General features: G+C 41.8%; 2 protein-coding genes and 1 long non-coding RNA gene across 10 annotated transcripts in view; 2 read left to right on the top strand and 1 right to left on the bottom strand.

Moving 5' to 3' along the window:
- Window positions 1-1846: 1846 nt before the first annotated feature.
- LOC137128357 (coagulation factor IX) lies at window positions 1847-14246 on the top strand. Of its 5 annotated transcripts, none has more exons than XM_067506232.1 (12): window positions 1908-1986; window positions 2177-2210; window positions 2288-2362; window positions 7797-7969; window positions 8306-8330; window positions 9712-9825; window positions 9973-10107; window positions 10870-11204; window positions 11657-11771; window positions 12859-13055; window positions 13131-13256; window positions 13571-14246. In XM_067506232.1, exons 2-12 carry the CDS (start codon window positions 2189-2191, stop codon window positions 13652-13654), a joined length of 1401 nt encoding a protein of 466 aa, XP_067362333.1. In that variant the 5' UTR covers window positions 1908-1986; window positions 2177-2188; the 3' UTR covers window positions 13655-14246. The 5 variants fall into 5 exon arrangements, with proteins under 5 accessions (XP_067362332.1, XP_067362333.1, XP_067362334.1 ...); XM_067506233.1 differs by having other exon boundaries at window positions 13512-13736; XM_067506234.1 differs by having other exon boundaries at window positions 13517-13683.
- The window catches only part of masp1 (MBL associated serine protease 1), a 15896-nt gene continuing 12323 nt past the window's right edge, over window positions 14173-17745 (bottom strand). For 2 of the 4 annotated variants that reach the window (XM_067506210.1, XM_067506211.1), the window contains 4 exons: window positions 17514-17588; window positions 17001-17248; window positions 16528-16716; window positions 14173-16263 (listed from right to left, as the gene is read on the bottom strand). In XM_067506210.1, coding sequence (XP_067362311.1) covers window positions 15811-16263; window positions 16528-16716; window positions 17001-17248; window positions 17514-17588 — 965 coding nt within the window. In that variant the 3' untranslated portion in view covers window positions 14173-15810. Of the gene's footprint in view, window positions 16264-16527; window positions 16717-16782; window positions 16922-17000; window positions 17249-17513; window positions 17589-17745 lie in introns of those variants that run through there. The other 2 variants (XM_067506212.1, XM_067506213.1) reach the window with 2 other exon arrangements.
- LOC137128378 (uncharacterized) overlaps window positions 17200-17745 on the top strand; it is a 3389-nt gene continuing 2843 nt past the window's right edge. Inside the window, exon 1 of the long non-coding RNA XR_010914553.1 lies at window positions 17200-17340. This is a non-coding gene — a long non-coding RNA (uncharacterized lncRNA). The remainder of the gene's footprint in view (window positions 17341-17745) is intronic.

Genomic DNA, 17745 nt, shown 5'->3' with positions numbered 1-17745 from the left:
CGGCTTAGAGACAGTGGCACTGAAGAAAAGACAGGTGGCAGAGCTGGAGGTAGCAGAGCTTAAGATGTTGAGGTTCTCTTTGGGAGTGACGAGGATGGACAGGATCAGGAATGAGGACATCAGAGGGACAGCTCATGTTAGATGTTTTGGAGAAAAAGTCAGAGGCCAGATTGAGGTGGTTTGGACATGTTCAGAGAAGACATTGTGAATATATCGGTAGAAGGATGCTGAGGTTGGAGCTGCCAGGCAGGAGGTCTAGTGGAAGACCAAAGAGGAGATTTATGGATGTAGTGAGAGAGGACATGAAGTTAGTTGGTGTGAGTGAAGAGGATGCAGAGGATAGAGTTAGATGGAGGCACATGATTCGCTGTGGCGACCCCTGGGAACAGCCGAAAGGAAAAGAAGAAGAAAGAAGAAGATAATTGTAGAACAGTTTATTAGTGTATTTATATATTCAGTTGGCAGTTAATTAGGTAAAAGTTCCACCAACCAAAAATGGTTCAAAAAGCTGATCAGTCTGATCAGAAACTGAACATCTTCACCTTCACCATTTTCACAAAAGAGGATTTACTGCAGTACTCTTTGGACTGCAATTCCTTTAACTACATGCGTTTCCCAAATACTATCCCAATCTGTCAGCTGAGTGTAGTTCTTAAGTACATTAATGATACATATTCTGGTGGTACTTTACAACTCAGTATAGCATAGTAGTAGTGGGGGTAGTATCTATGTAATAATGAGGTAATAGTGTATTATATTTCTCCAGTAACAATGCAACATGATCATTTTGTTGATTATTAAAACCTAAAGTAGTATCAAGGTACTTACCAAAATAACAACCAGGTAAAAGCTTGGTATAGACAATGAAAATATCCCAGTAATAATCTGGAAACTAAATATTAAGGGCTATATATATATATATATATATATATATATATATATATATATATATATATATATATATAGCATAAATAAACTAGAAACACTTGTGGTAGTTTACTTTATTAACCATAAAAGAGCTGTAAGATCAACATGTCTTCCAACTTCAATGTCTCTGCCCTCTCAGGCAGTTGAACAACATTGTATTCAATGTATAAGTTTTCACACTAAAGAACGTTGGATTTAAAGTAAAATGTGCATTTGTCTGGTTAGAGTTAGGCACTAAAAAATGTAACTGTTTGCCCTTAACATATCAGTACTTCCTGAACTTACCATCACATGCATTATGTGACTGGTTGCAACAACAAGAATGGTAGTTTTTTCACACTGAACTCAAACTCCGGCCTGTGTCAAAGTCTGTCCCAACACCTCAAGCTAATGTTGGAGAATGGTCTGATGGTTACTGCAGCAGCTGGACATTTTCAAGGAATGTTTTTAGCAGCAGCTTGTTTGTACCTTTGTATTTCTTTTTCATTTCTTTTACTTCTGATAATGAAAGAACATTTCTACCAGCTCGATGTTAATTAAATATTCTGTTGATGAAAAAAAATCTTTGTTTTAATCTATTTGAAATTTCCAACTTAGTCGTTTGTCTTTGAGTAACATTGAAAATCATTTGAATGACTTTTGTAGTGAAGAAGCCAGAGCTGAAGCTTTTATTCAAATATAAAGAAATGATTTGGGTGTGAAAAGCTTCTACTTTTTAAACACAGGTATTTTAAAGAAAAAACCCTGAGAGACCCTCTGAGCTGAGCACAAACCTCTCAGTATCAGCAACAGGTTACAAATCTTCCACAGTTTAGTAACAAACCGCTTTCCCAACATGAGACGCTGCTTTGACCTGTGTGCTCCCAGCACAAGGTCTTCCAGCCTGTTATTACTGCTCTGCCCTCACTGTGCTGACGTCTCTGTGTCAATATTTGAATTCAGGGTAATGATCAGTCCGTTGGCTGGATATCTCTCCTCTACTTTACCTCCAGACGGACACCAACTTTTGGTCCTCACAGGAGACAACAGGAGAGCAACTGGAGACAACAGGAGACATAGGTAAGATGGTCCAGACACAGCCCAGCATGTTCTGATTCGTAGATCACACTTGTTTTTTTATGCTGAGGGTCTGGGTTCCAAAGAGACCAGGTTTTTACAGATTTGGAACAAAGAGTTACTTAGTGTAACTTAGAGCTTCACTAACTGAGAGATCGGAGTTTAGTGAATCCATGTGTTTTACCAACCACAGTCTCTGTCTCTAATGTCCCCTCTGCAGGATCCAGGTGAGCAGATTCTGTTGTGATTTATTTTAACTGGATCCTTTAGAACATGACTGAACGCATTCTGTTTCTGTCCTCAGACAGAAAAATGTTGCTGTCCTCAGCTCTGACTCTCTACACCCTGCTCATTGGCTCTGAACTCATCCAGTGCTCAGGTAAAACTGACTGACACACAGGTGAACACAGGTGATCAGCACTAGTATTATAGCGTCATAACACATGACTGCCACACGTGACCTACAGCAGAAAATCGAACACTTAGATCTTCCCCGCGCAGTGTGAATCCTGCCGACAGGACGTTTATCTCTATGAGGACTGAAGGACAGTGTGTGGGGTGGAGATGAAGTGGTGAACAAGTGAAATGGTGCTCTTTTGTCACGCTGTCGATAAGTCGGTGATCGTGATCGTGGTCGTCTGTACTGAAGACAACCTCGAAGTGGGATGGACCTGGATGACCTGGTTGTGGATTGTGTCTGTTCCACTTTGTCTATGTGGGACAGATGTGTAGCACAAAACGTTACCGAAGTGTTCACATTTTGAATTAAAATATTAAACCAGGAACCCTCTTCAGTATGGAATTCTATCTAATTTAGCTGCATAAAGGACAATACAATCATCAGGGATTCAAACCTGTGACCTGTGATTGAAACAGGACAAACAGAATCAATGACTTTCCGATCACATCAGGAGAAGATGTGAAATTGTGAAATTAAAATAATTCCTAATTATTCCTGATCGCAGAAACTTTGTTAGAGGTGTTAACAATTACTTTGAATAGTCCAGATTTATCCACTATATCAATACCATATCGCCCAGCACACCTTATGCTGGATACGGAATTTTTTTTAATTACGAGGTTTGCATAGACAATACATTTACATTTAGTAATTTGGCAGAGCACTTGTCCAAAATGATTTACATATTTCACACATCAGGGGCATCCTGTTCACTATGACCTGTGGGGGGGAACCAGGGTTAAAACCAAAGAGTCTGCAGGGGGTGAAAGGTGCTATACCATATGAGACACATTATTATCATTAAACATGCTTTTAAACACAGTGTTAGATTTAAGAGGGTTTACAACTTTTTAATTTTAATATATGTAATAATTTATGAATTTAATATAAACATAAACAACATATAAACATAAAGTGAGAATAAAATCAAAATGAAATATAAAGTTACAAATGTGAAATGTACAGATAAATAACCTTTACGGTTAGGAATCAAAGTATCTGATGATAGAGGGAGGAGTTATAAAGACTGAAGGAATGACTTTCTGTGGTGCTCACTATTGGACTTTTTGGTAATATGTGTCCTACTGTATGTGTCACCAGCATGTCACGCAGAGGATGGGAGCCATTGTCCTTTATCCCTTGCAGCTTGCACAGCATCTTTATGCTTGATACTGCTGTTAAAGTGTCCAGCTCCATTCCCACAATGTCACTGGCCCATTTTGGTCAGTTTAATGAGTCTTTTCTGCCCCAGCACACAACTGCAAATACAATCGCACTGGCAACCACAGACTCATAAAACATCCTCAGACCTGAGCCTCCTCTGAAAAAAAGGTTTTACAATAGCAGATAGAGTCAAGGTTCACCAACATGGTGAGGAGACATGGGAGGAAGACTTATTTTTTAGTGTGAAAAATTCCTGAGTGTGTCTCATTTGCGGGGCAACGATGGCGAAGGCAAAGCAGCATAATGTAGAGAGACATTTCAGGACACGTCAGGCAAGCTACCATGCTAACTACCTACCAGGCAGTGCACCACGAGCAGAAAAAGCCAACAAGTTAAAGGCCGGTTGGCTTTAACTTGTGAGCTATGTCTGGGAACTTCGCCGATCAGCTACAAGTGCAGGTGTTTCAGTATCAAGTGGGACGAGTCCGTGGACAGCAGCATTACAGCGCAGCTGATGGTCTTTATCCGGATCGTGTTTGTTTGGGAGCTGACATCTATAACATGGTGAAGGACTTTGCGTGGAAAAAAGATACCATTGGAAAAGCTGGTATCAGTGACTACCAACGGGGCTCCTGCTACAATCGGCCAACATACAGGATTCATCACTCACTGTACAGCTGACCTGGAGTTCCCAAACTTTATGCATTACCACTGCATCATTCACCATGCAGGTAAGTGATGCAAAAGTGATCGGCTTTGGGCACATCATGACTCCCGTCATGAAGATCATAACCAATTCAATTCAATTGAATTCAATTTTATTTATATACCGCCAATTCACAACAAAGTCATCTCAAGGCACTTTACAGAATAAAGTCAAGACTATTAAGATGTATAGCGAGAACCCAACAATTCCCCCTTGAGCAAGCTCTAGGCAACAATGAAGAGGAAAAATTCCCTTTAACTCCAGCAGAACCAGCTTCAGGGTGGGAGGCCATCTGCCTTGACCGGTTGGAGTGAGTGGAAAGTGAAGACAGAAAAGAAAAAGAGCAACAAAAGCAACAACGAAACATCGGGCAGGTTGGTAGGACCAGTAGCTGCACACTGGAAAACACACAGCTTCAAAGCTGGGGACAACTGCAGAGAGGGACAGAGAGAGTGAGACAGAGAAGGAGAAAGACAACTACGTGAGAAAACACAGTCATACAGTAATGTCCTACAGTAGTGACAATTGTGGAGTGAGAGGAGAGGAGAGAGGGACAAGAGGAGAGGGTTCCCCCAGAAGTCTAAGCCTATAGCAGCATAACTATAACTAAGTATAAGCTTTATCAAAGAGGAAGGTTTTAAGCCTAGACTTAAAAGTAGAGACGGTGTCTGCTTCCTGAACCTGAACTGGGAGCTGGTTCCACAGGAGAGGAGCTTGATAGCTAAAGGCTCTACCTCCCATTCTACCTTGTGAAATTCTGGGAACCACAAGTAGGCCTGCATTCTGAGATCGAAGTGGTCTACTGGCATGATATGGTGCTATGAGGTCTATATATGATGGAGCCTGACCATTCAGAGCATCATATGTAGATCATTATAAAATCTAGAATGATATGCAGGGTTTTAAATTCTATTGTAAATTTAATGGGAAGCCAATGGAGGGAAGCTAGTGAAGGTGAAATATGATCTCTCTTGCTAGTTCCATTCAGCACTCTTGCTGCAGCATTTTGGATTAATTGCAGGTTCTTTAGGGAGTTACTGGCACATCCTGAAAGTAGGGAATTACAGTAGTCGAATCCAGATGTAACAAATACATGGACTAGTTTTTTGGCATCACTTTGAGAAAGGATGCTCCTAATTTTGGCAATGTTCCCTAGGTGGAAGAAGCCTGTTCTAGAAATTTGTTTTATATGTGAATTAAATGACAAATCCTGGTCAAAGATAATTCCAAGGTTCCTTGCAGTAGTACTGGAAGCCAGACTTATGCCATCTAAAGTAATGATATGGTTGGACTTCATATTTCTGAGATTTTTGGGGCCAAATACCATGACTTCAGTTTTGTCTGAGTTTAGAAGTAAAAAATTGTGGGACATCCAGGCCTATATGTCTTGTAGGCTTGAAGCTTCATTAACTGATTTTTTTCATCTGGTTCCAAAGATAGCTGTGTCATCACCATAGCAATGGAAATTTATGGTATTATTATTTATTTCTAATAATGTTGCCTAAAGGAGACATATATAAAGTAAAAAGTATTGGTCCTAACACAGAGCCCTATGGAACTCCATAACTAACATTTGTGTGCATGGAGGGTTCATTATTTCCATAAACAAAATGAAGTCTATCAGATAGATACGATTTAAACCAACCTAGTGCAGTTCCTTTAATCCCAATTTCATGTTCCAGTCTCTGTAATAAAATGTTGTGATCAATGATATTGAATGCAGAATGCAAAGATCTAACAGAACAAGTATAGAGACTAGTCCTGTCCTGACCAGTCCTCTAAATCCTGACTGAAAGTCTTCAAACAAATTATTCCTGTACAGGTGGTCGCATAATTGTTTTGCAACTACTTTTTCAAGGATTTTAGAAATAAAAGGAAGATTAAATATTGGTCTGTAATTGGCTAAAACGCATGGGTCAAGACAGGGTTTTTTAAGTAGTGGTTTAATTACAGCTACCTCATAGGCCTGTGGTACATAGCATGTTTCTAAAGATAGGTTGATGATATCTAATACAAACATATCTATTAAGGGTAAAGCTTCCTTGAACAGTCTAGTTGGAATAGGGTCTAGCAGAGTTAATTTTGATTTATAGGTAAAAAGCAGTCTAAGATGGATTGCGGTCTTATTGATGATTCTAGCACTGTTGTACATGAAGATCTATCTGTAATATTTGGGGGGAGAATATGGTGAATTCTTTCTCTAATAGCTACAATTTTATTCATAAAGAAAGTCATGAAGTCATTGCTGCTTAGAGTTAAAGGAATCCTAGGCTCAACAGAACTTTGGCTCTTAGTCAGCCTGGCTCGAGTGCTGAAAAGAAACCGGGGGTTGTTCTTGTTTTCCTCTATTAATGATTTCACGTCAAAAACGTCACTGACTCACTGACATGCCCTCAGTACTGTAATTACTCTGTAATTATTTTGAACGTGATCATAGATCCTCTGGGTTTGACTTTATTTTACTGATCTAGTTTGTTTGTGGGTGGACCCAAGGGAAAACCCAGACCGGATATTTAAAGTTGTTTTGTTTGATACGGTAAAAAAGTGTAACGAACTAAACTGAGTAGGGTTGGGGAAAAAAAATTGGATTTTTGTTGTGAACTGAAAAGTATTTACTGCCACTGTTACAGATAATTTGGGTCTGAGCCCAGATCCATTTACGGATCTGTTTTTTTAGTTTTTTTCTGTTGAATTTGATGCTTGATTGTTTTTATCTGACTAATCTTTATTTACTTGTTTTTGTTTCTGGGTCTGCCCTGGGGACTCCCCTCAGTTGGACATAATCTGAAATCTTCCAATGGGAAGTGTGATGCCCAAACTCCTTCCAATGCAAAGGAGCAGTGGGTTTACTCTGAGCTCAATCAAGAGTTCAATGTCTGAACTCTGTACCCTGTCTCTAAGACTGAGCTTGGCCAGTCTATGAAGGAAGCTCATTTCAGCTATTTATGTTCATGATCCTATTCTTTCAGTCACTACCCAGAACTAGTGACAATCCTGGCTTTAATGGTTGGAACAAAGACTGATTGATAAACTGATTTCCTGATAAAGTCAGGAAATCTGACGGTAAGTAACCTTGGTTCTTCAGTTCTGGTTCCAACACGTGGATAAAGTCTTCATCATTCAAAGAAAAGTGTTGTTTCTCAAAGAAAATTAAATCAATGTCAGACATAAGAACAAAGCTCCTCAGAACAAAAATGTCAATAGAGTTGGAGATGGTTTAGTTCCAATAGTTGATGTTGAGTTGAATTTCACTAGCCAACTTATAAACACAGACATGATTATTAGTAATTATCATTTCATTAAAAGCTCTTGTTGACTAACTGAACTCCAATGTTATTCATGAACTCAGTTATCCATTAGCTTTGGCTCTTTGTATTTCAGTGGGAAAAATTAAAATAAAGAAAAATGTATTGATCACAATTCCAGTGACAAAGATTATACATCAGCAGTGATGTGTACCCCCCCCCCCCCCCCCCCACTTAGTGTTCCTGGATCAGCCATCTGCAGGTCAAATCCTCCGCTCATCATCCAGGAGGCGTCGAGCCAATTCTTTCCTGATGGAGGAGATGTTACCAGGAGACCTGGAGAGGGAGTGCTACGAGGAGACCTGCTCCCAGGAGGAGGCTGCTGAGATCTTCCAGAGCAAAGAGAAGACAGTAAGAACCACCGCAGTGATTCAAGCTGAGGGCACAGACCCTGCTAGAGGTCACTGAATACACAGAAAGGGTCCAGGTGTGGTGTCACCCACTGGCTTCCATCAGAGCCAGTTTGAAGCCCCCAGTAATAGTGACTGTAAAACAGTGAAAAAAAATTTCACAAACCACACTAAGTCTTTTAATTTGACCCCTTCAGTCTGACACTCTTCTTAAGTTCTGGAAAAAGTAAATTCAAATTTTATTTCACATCTGCTGATGTGTTTGCTACAGGAATTATAATAAAATATCATACAGTTAAAGGCAGATATTTAACTCCAAGTGTTTCTTTTCCTACAGCTGGAGTTTTGGTACCAATACACAAGTGAGTATGATCAATAATCATTAAACTAAAATTATCCCAGTTGTTCAAACAATTTCTCATCTTTCTCATCCTAGAGCATCAAAAAAATACACCTCCCATGGTGTAAAAGATTGATGTTTCTTATGTCCTAGGTGTTGCACATTGACGCTATAGGTGTCCTTTTTTAAGATTATTTGACACTATGAGAATGATCATGCCAGCCTGTCGGGCATCTCATCATAAAGTGCTCTGTTACAGTTTGGTTGACTTGTGTTAGACATGTGTTAGACCAAAATGTCAGGGTGAGGTTAAGTTAAATTATCAAATACATACAGTGAAACATTAAACATGTACTACTTTATAAACTACTACTTTATGTGCAGTGGAACCTTCCTCCTTAAAGGGTGACTTCACTAAATTTTAACTTGTCTTTATGGCTTTATTTAGGGTGAAAATGTACATTAATGCTTTTAAACTCCCCTCTGACTTCCCTGTATTAAAATATTTCTCAGCTATTAATAGAAAACTGGAGTTTTTTATTATTAGGTGTTCAGATTATCTCATTTGGTAAATTGTCTGCACTCATATAGCGCTTTTCTACCTATTGGCACTCAATGTGCTTTACACTGCTTCTTATTCAGCCATTGCACTCACAATCACACACACTCACAGACCGATGGGGGAACTGCTATGCAGCTGACCAATGCTCACTAGGAGCAACTAAGTTGGGTTGAAGTGTCTTGCTCAAGGACATTTGGACATGTGACCAGAGGAGCCGGGAACCGAACCAACAAATGCGAGATTGGTGGACAACCTTCCTGCGCCACAGTTGCCCACAGTTGCCCATTTTGGGGAGCTCTGGAAAGCACGTTGATCATGATTACAAACTCTGAGCAACAAAATAACATAATCTGTACCGAAGGTTCCTCCCAGTAAAGTTATTATTGTAACATTTTTCATCTAAAAGTTGAGAGATATTTTGACAGTCAACGTACATGTACTACCCAAACTATTACTAAAAGAAAAGTTCAAAATCACTGAAAGTCTCCTTTAAAGAGTAAAATCTCTAAACACCCCATGTGCATTGTTCCTATCTAAACGGATACCTTTAGCGTCGATATCTAAAGTCAAAGTACAGTACAACATGGACACAGTGTTTGAGGCTTTGGGATTGAGAATAGGGTGCATTATTGTACTCCTGCCGAGGTCTGAAGGTTAAGATTCAGCTCTATACTGTCACATACAGTGTAAGAAACGGTCCCGAACACAGATACAGCTAAACTGGCAGATTTAGTGAACAAAACTTGTAGATGAGAAAACACTGTAAGTCACTCACCTGGATGACATCATGATGTGACATTTGAGTCAGGATTTGTTCAGGTATCTGTCTTGTGTGTTGAAGATCTGAACCCCTGTCGGTCCAACCCCTGTTTGAACAGAGGATTCTGCACTCTGGATCGTGAAGACTTTGTTTGCCTCTGTCCTCCTCAGTACAAAGGCAAAACCTGTGACTCAGGTAAGAATCACCTGTGGTCTGATGACAAATTCAGGATCTGTGGAGTCCCTCAGGGTGGCAGTCTGGGGCCACTTTTACATGGAATTTATCTAACTTGTATAAGTGCTACTGAAATTTAAGTACTGATTGTATTTGTATTGTTTGTAGAGGTGACCGAGTGTCGCTACAGAAACGGAGGCTGTATGCAATACTGCAGGGACCTGACAGGTGGCGCTGGAGTTGAATGCAGCTGTGCTGATGGATTTCAGCTGGAACCTGATGGGAAGAGCTGCTCTCAGACTGGTACCAATTCACTAACTAACAACGAACATACATACTCCACGGAGTACTATTGTATATTATTGCATACTACTATATATTGTGCTACTTTATATATTCTACTGCTTTATACTACATTTACATTTAGTCATTTGCAGACGCTTCTATCCAAAGCAACTTACAAGTGAGGTACAAGGCAGCAAAAATCTAAGTCAAGGAGAAAACATCAAAGCAAAGTCCTATCAGAAGTGTTTACATTTCATGAAATGCAAGTGCAAGAAAGAACAGAAAGGACATTTTTTTAAAATAGATTTAGGTGCATAGGAAGATGCAGAATATAATATTGGGAATGAGGTTGCTGAGCATGCAGAGTTTGGTAGCTCGTTCCACCATCATGGGATCATTGCGCTGAAGAGTTTTGCTTTGTGTCTTCTGTGCGGTGCTGGGACCATTAGAAGTTGTTCTTTGGCAGAGCACAGCAGACAGGAGGGATTGTAGACCTGAATGGGGGAGTTGAGGTAATTAGGAGCTGGTGAGGTGATCACCCTGTAGGCAAGAGACAGAGCTTTGATGCTGGTGCGAGCAGCTACAAGAAGCCAGTGTAGAGCTCTGAATAGTAGTGTGACATGAGTCCTTTTTGGCCTATTACCCCTTTCACCCCATATGTTTTTAAATTTTTAAACAATGTCCCAGAATTCCTGTCCACAGAGAAGCTGCAGCAGGAGCAGTGAGATGTTCAGGTACAGTACTGAGTGCTGAAGTCAGTGTTTGTGTCCCGTCCTGTAGTGCCATTCCCCTGCGGTCTTCAGCAGGTGGAGGCGTTGTCCCGAAGCCGGTCTTTGAGGAACGAATCTGAGTGGGAAAGCTTCACCATGGAGAGGGACGACAACATCACACAAAGCTGGACCCCTCAACTGAATTTAACAAAGCCAGAGGAGGATGGAATAACAGTGAATGCAACACTTAGAAAGAGAGGAGGGAACTGGACAGCACTGTGGGGGGAAGAGGGGGAGGCAGGAGAGGATGGAGAAGGTGATGGGGAAGGAGACGAAGAAAGTGATGGGATGACACCTCGTATTGTGGGTGGAGTGCTGGAGAAAATAGGAGGGAGTCCCTGGCAGGTAAATTATTGAATTATTTTGATTAATCATTTTTTATTATTTATCTGTTTATTTTTAATCATTTCTTTTTATTGAGATTTTAACTTTGAATAATAAAAATAAAGAGTGACCTCATAAAGAGGCTCAGGGCCCCTGTGACGCTACCCTGTTAGGCCTGTTCAGTGAGCCATCCATGTCTGGACCAGAACTAGAGTGTCTGAGTTCACTAACAGCAGACAGAGAGCAGTAGTGGAGTAAAACTAACAGCAAGTTGCTCTGGAACTGGTATTGTAGAAAACTAATTTTTTGTCATTTTGATATTGGCTTCACAGATGCAAAATTGAAATGAGCTGAGCAAAACAAACTGAACTTATTCTACTGTTTTTATTTAATTTTTTTAATTTATTTTCTATTTCCTTTTCTTGGATGCACACTTTTTCTTTTTTATTATGACATGTTATGTTTGTGTTCAGGTTCTGATCCGCAGGTCGGACGGTTATGGGTTCTGTGGAGGGACTCTTGTTTCTGATCGCTGGGTTGTTTCTGCTGCTCACTGCTTTGAGGAGTCTGCAGACCACATTACTATAGGTGACAGCAATCTCCAGGGTTTACCTGACTATACATTTCTGTCTCTTTACTTTGCATTGAACTGTTGTTTCAAAGTTCTAAATATTCCCTCAATATACATACGAAGACATTTGTAGTTCTACCATATTACACATAAAAACACACCAGTACACAGTCATGGCTATACCATGGATTAAAGGGTCCTATAAGGTCAGGGGCCCCCTGGGCTACATCCCCTTTATGAGGTGATTGATAATTTTTAAAAGCGGCAAAATGACCAATAAGACACACTTAACCTAAAGAGGAAACTACCAAAAAGGACAAAAAACGACAAATGGCAATTTATTTTCAAGTTAGTGTATAGCAATGCCAAATATCCAGTTTTGACCGTTCTCTGGACTCCTAGTGTCTTGCCTGAAGCCTGCTAGGCTCCTAAGCTGCTTTCATGTGCTCTGTTTGGTCTGTTGCTTTTGGCTTTTGAGCAGCTCTGGCTGGTTAGTTCAGTACATTTGGTTTAAGAGAATCATTCAACTTCAAAGAGGAAGTCTTTCAAAAAAGTCTACAGATCCCAGATCAAACATCGAAATGTCATTTGTCCACCTTTTCACTTAGTCAGCATCTTTGTCCTCATAATCAGCTTGACAGCACTGATTTGTACAAAGGTAACGTAACACAATTGAGGTGACTGGATAATCTGTCCACACTGAATAACACGCTAACAGTAAATGGTAAATGGCCACTTATATAGCGCTTTTACAATGTTGATTCCCATTCACCCATTCATACACCTACACAATGATGGCGGTGGCTGCCATGCAAGGTGCTCACTTGACCCACCGGGAGCAACTTGGGGTTCAGTGTATTGCCCAAAGCACACTCTGACAAGTAGCCGGAAGGGGAGATCGAACCACTGACCCGGTGGTTCATAGACAACTTAGCTACAGCTAACAGGACTATAGAAGTTGAAACATCGTCAATAAAACTGAGTACTTTTACTTCTATCTGTCAGCCTGCACCTCTTGCTAAAGTCCAAAGTGTAAGAACAGATGTCAGTGTCTGTCAGAGGACAGACACATGTGAGGTAAACCTGAATAATGTCTTTCTGTAGGCGACCTGGACAAGCAGCGTCCTGATCCAGGTGAGCAGCTGATAAAGGTTCAGAAGGTGTTCACCCATCCTCACTTTCACTCCTTCACCTTTGACAGCGACATTGCTCTGATCTACTTAACCCAGCCCGTCCACAGGCGTCCCACCGCGGTCCCCGCCTGTCTGCCTGATGCCCACCTGTCAAAATACCTGCTGAAGGTGACTTTGTTTAAACATCCAACCATTTTAAACCTAAACAAACCTTTTGCTCTGACTGTCTATGTCTGTGTCCAGGATGATAACCGGGGGGTGGTGACAGGCTGGGGGGTCACGAAGTACCTGGGCAGGTCCTCTCGCTTCCTGAGGAAGGTGACGCTGCCAGTAGTTAGCCACAATGTCTGCACCAGATCCACTGAACAGGTGATCACTGTACCTAAAAGCACTTGCAAGGCCAGGGAGTGGGGGCACGTGTACTAAATATATTTACTTAACTACTTTACTTACTCCAGATTTCTTCTCAAGAAAAAGCTGTACTTGTTACTGCAGTACGATATGTAGAATATGTCATATATTTAACTCAGTGGCAGAAGAATTACTCTGATGATTTACTGCATTATGAGTACACACTCCAGCATCAAAAACTAGTTAATTACAAATTCTGCATTAACATGATAGTGCAGTCTGTGTTCTCCCTCCCCCCATGCAGGTGATCACAGACAACATGTTCTGTGCAGGCTATCAGGAGGCCAGTAAGGATGCCTGCAGTGGAGACAGCGGGGGACCGTTCGTGGTCAACTACAGAGGGACCTGGTTTTTGACAGGAGTTGTCAGCTGGGGGGAGCAATGTGCCACCACGGGGAAGTATGGAGTATACACCAGACTGGGGAACTTTCTGACCTGGATCAGAGACACCATGGAGAGACCAGATCTGAATGGTACCAGGAGCTGAGTGATAATGTAGGCTGGGATGGAGGGTTCATAGTGCACTGACTCAATACCACAGGGGGTCATCATTTTACATTTAGCATGCAGTGGATCATGGGAAACTCGTTAGTTCATGGTTACCCATGACGAGGCTGCGTTGATCGGCCAACATGAGATCTGTGAAATGACTTGCTGTTGGCTCATGTTTGGTTCCAGATGAGGGAAACCAGACCAGTTTTCACCAGCCAATTTCAGGTTTGGAGTTAGTGCCAAATGTAGAATCATTGTTGGTCATGTTTCCAGCTGCAGCAATTGTTTATTTACTTTATATTTACTTCTCTGTACCTGCTGTACTTCATGAACTGAGTATTTTTGGTCTTTATCACAGCCACATGAAGCAGAAAATGTCACATTTCTTTACAGAATGTGTTTATTTCAGTTCTTTACATTCATTCAGCGATAATAAAGTGTCTTAACGATGTCAAAGACTTTATAATACACATCAGTGGAAAGAGGATACAGCACATTTGAATGCACGTCCATTAAAAACAGAATAACAGCTGATTGTTTAATACACTGTCCACAGGACTTTCTAAAATCTGTTCTATTGGGTCGAATCCAAATCTGTGGGCAACAACTAACTGTAAAAATGTTTTTAGTTTTAGGGTCGGAAACAGGGTCAGTTTATCAGAGTTCAGAGTGAGGACACTTCTCCTGTGTGCACCAACATGTAGCAGAGCTGAGAGGGGGTCCTCACTGGTTAGGAGCTGTAAGGGGACAGTGTTCAGACAAAGACACAAGACATTTCTAACACTTAATAGAGGATGCAGGATACAGCTGCTCCATCAGAAAACATACAAACCACTAAAGACTCACGTCCTACTCTGGTCTGAGTGCTTTTAGTCAAAAATTGACTTTCAGGGACACGTTCTTAAGAGGCAGATGAAAACAGAACCTGGTTCAGTTTGTTTGAGCAGGTCTGATAACAGACTGATCACAGCAGTCATTCTGGTTCAGACCCTTTAGTGTTCTGTGTTTTAGCTGTGACGTGATCAATCAAATGAACCCACAGCTCTGCTATATTCACATGGTAAAAATGTTCCTTCATCATGAAAAGAAACAGAAATGATTACGCAGTGTAGTCAAAAAGGTGCAAAGCTTGCATCTCCCTGATAAATAAACTATTTCAGATTAAGATACATTTGTACCAGATTAATGAGCATTAAATAATGGGTTGGTGATTCAATTCCCAGCTCCTCCTGTCCAATATTCACTGAACACTAAATCCTTACTTTGTTGCTCCCGGTAAATTCAGACCAGATGCATTGGAGCTCCCCCATCGGTATGTGTGTGTGTGAGTTAATGAGAAGTGGCGTTAAGCACTTTATCTACTGATAACGTAGGAAAACTTTATAAGTACAGATCATTTACCGGGATGAGAAAATGATGAGATCTACGCTTTTTTGACAAATAGAGAATAGGAAGATGAAAACTTTTTCTTTGCTGCTGGAGTTGAAGGCATCGCCAGTAAAAACTTTCAACAACTGAAATGTCTTTATGAAGTAAAGAAAAAAGTCACATGTAAACTGTCTAAACATGAGCAGCTGCAGAACAATTAGACTTTGGGAGACAAAGAGACTGAAACCAACAGTAAACCAGATGCAACATAGATTGTTCATCTGTGCTGCAGAGCTTCACTTTCCACACAACAATTACACACTGTGCTCTACTGAGGCACAGCTTTGTCTTTCTAAAAAAATAGCTGTGAATTACTAAGATTCCTGCAGAGATCTCAAACTTATGTTTACTTCACCTCTGTACTTGGCTCTGGGGGCTCAGTGTATGTGGGAATAATGGAGCATGTCCTCTTGCGCAGTGCTGTATCTGGCTGATGTATCTTCTATAGCTTTTGGACAACAGCTGGGAGGATGGACATGATCACAGTCATTCTCTGCAGCTGTTGGCTCTGTTTTGCTGGGGTTGGGGGCTGTAAGGGAAATGGGGGGGTAATGTTAGACAATCCTCATTCAGTCTTAGGGTGATGGTTGTGTCACCCCCAGGGGGCCGTCTGTAGGTGCTTCTGGATCCACTCCACATAATTAGCCACGCGGGTGTAGACCCCGTACACCCTCTGACTCCCACACTCCTCCGGCCCCCCCCATGACACCAGCCCAAACACCACCCACCTCTGGCTGATATGCTCCTCCATGATGAAGGCCCCCCCACTGTCCCCCAGGCAAGTGTCCCTTCCCCCCTCGAAGAAACCAGCACAGAACATGTTTTCGGTTATGTTGTAGCTGACGGAGCGTGAGGCATAGCTCGCCTGGCACTCATCCTGAGGGACCACTGGCAGCTTTACGTACTGCAGTAGATCTGAGGTCCCCCCAGGCTCTGAGGGTAGCGTGGGTGGGGCCCCCCGTGAGGGGAAGGAAGCATTAGGGTGGGAGATTCCCCAGCCAGCAATTATACCCAGAGAGTTGGGAACAGGTGAGGGGGGGTCATCCTGAAAAAGTGAGAATTCAAAGGTCAACGTGTTGTCAGTCCAATAGGACATTTCTATGGGGATGATGTGTCTTTATTGTCCTTTGTGTTTTGACTGTACAAAAGAATGAATTATCCAAGCTGTCCTCACAATGTCCTTTTCCCCTGTGTGTCCGCAGTTTTCCCACTTTTCTTTGGAAAAGACTAATTCCTACAGTATCTGTCATGTATTACAAGTTCAGAGGATGTTGTGTAGTATTAGCAGTAACAGCAGTACTTGTCCCACCTGGTTGTGAGGCAGTGGGAGACACACTGGACGAATGACGTTGTTAAACTCCACCTGATCCCTCAGCTTCAGCAGGGCTATGTCGTTGTTGTAGTTGCTGGGTTGGAAGTCTGGATGGAGGAAGATATGGTCCACTGAGCGGCTCATAGACAGACGTTTGTCCCGGGCATTGAGGAGACCCAGGAAGACCTGAAAGAGGCACAGACTGGTTAATTGTTCTGATTAATTGAAAATCGATATCACCTAGGATATGTGTCCATATTCTCAGGTCTCTCGTCCTCTGGAAGCTGCAGCGTCATTTCAGCTGATACAGATAACAAAGGTGGGGGCAGCTTCCATCGCTGAATCTGTGTCTCACAAAGACCAGATGTTGGAGACGTGTCCCTGGAAACAACTAAAGTGAAGTGAAATGTTTAAATAAAAAGTCCACTGTTCAGTCCCACAGTGACACATTTGTTTATTAAGACTCAGACCTTGATGTGTTCGGTGGCCACCGGGACAACGCTGGGGTCCCTCCTCTGGGACCTTAGGACATGGGCTGCTGTGAGGACCCAGGAGTCTGACAGCAGGGCCCCGGAACCAAACCAGCGGCCCTCTGGGACTCGGGACATGTCCTCAACACTGAGCAGGACCTGCCAGGGGAACAGGCCGGGCTCAGCACTGCGACCCCCCACGATCCGCTTCACCTGAAGTGGAAGAGTACGGGAGGGCCGACCGCAGGCTAGAGGGGACAGTCAGGAGACAATGTATACAAAGTCAGAGGTGGAGGGGGACCAGATTTTTTCAGTTAAAGAGAAAGTGTTTCAAAGTCTGGTGAGTTGTTGAGAAAAGTTTAGTAGCTGCAAAAAAAAAATGAGCCAGACACAGCTTTTGTTTTTTTCAGGTTTTTTAATTGTTAATGGCCTGATCACGTTTAAGGTAAATTAAAGTTTAGATACTGAATAATTTCTGTAGGTGGTACAAAAAGTGTGAATGAGATTCTGTACCTGACCCACAGCTCGGCAGTTCAGTTCCTCCTCCTGAATTGATCCATTGTCCGTTCTGACCACAGCTGTATGAACCTAAACACAAACAAAACTGTACCCGATGCTGGTGATGACCCCCCCCCCCCCCCCCCCATGCATCACATCCAAACAACGATAAAGTCATTCTGACAGAAGTCACATGTTAATCGGAATTTATATGAAAATCCTTATTTATGAGTTATTTGACGTTAAA

Source organism: Channa argus, chromosome 6, assembly GCF_033026475.1.
Source record: "Channa argus isolate prfri chromosome 6, Channa argus male v1.0, whole genome shotgun sequence".
Lineage (NCBI taxonomy): Eukaryota > Metazoa > Chordata > Actinopteri > Anabantiformes > Channidae > Channa > Channa argus.
The sequence above is the reverse complement of the archived record's forward strand: the minus strand, read 5'-3'. Positions and strand labels throughout refer to the sequence as shown.

Excerpts from the sequence above, each read along its gene's own strand:
- LOC137128357 (XM_067506230.1), top strand. The coding sequence starts at position 2,189 with ATGTCCCCTCTGCAGGATCCAG. Across the intron at positions 7,970-8,305 it reads TCCAGAGCAAAGAGAAGACA|CTGGAGTTTTGGTACCAATA; the intron begins GTAAGAACCACC and ends CTTTTCCTACAG. Across the intron at positions 10,108-10,869 it reads GAAGAGCTGCTCTCAGACTG|TGCCATTCCCCTGCGGTCTT; the intron begins GTACCAATTCAC and ends CCCGTCCTGTAG.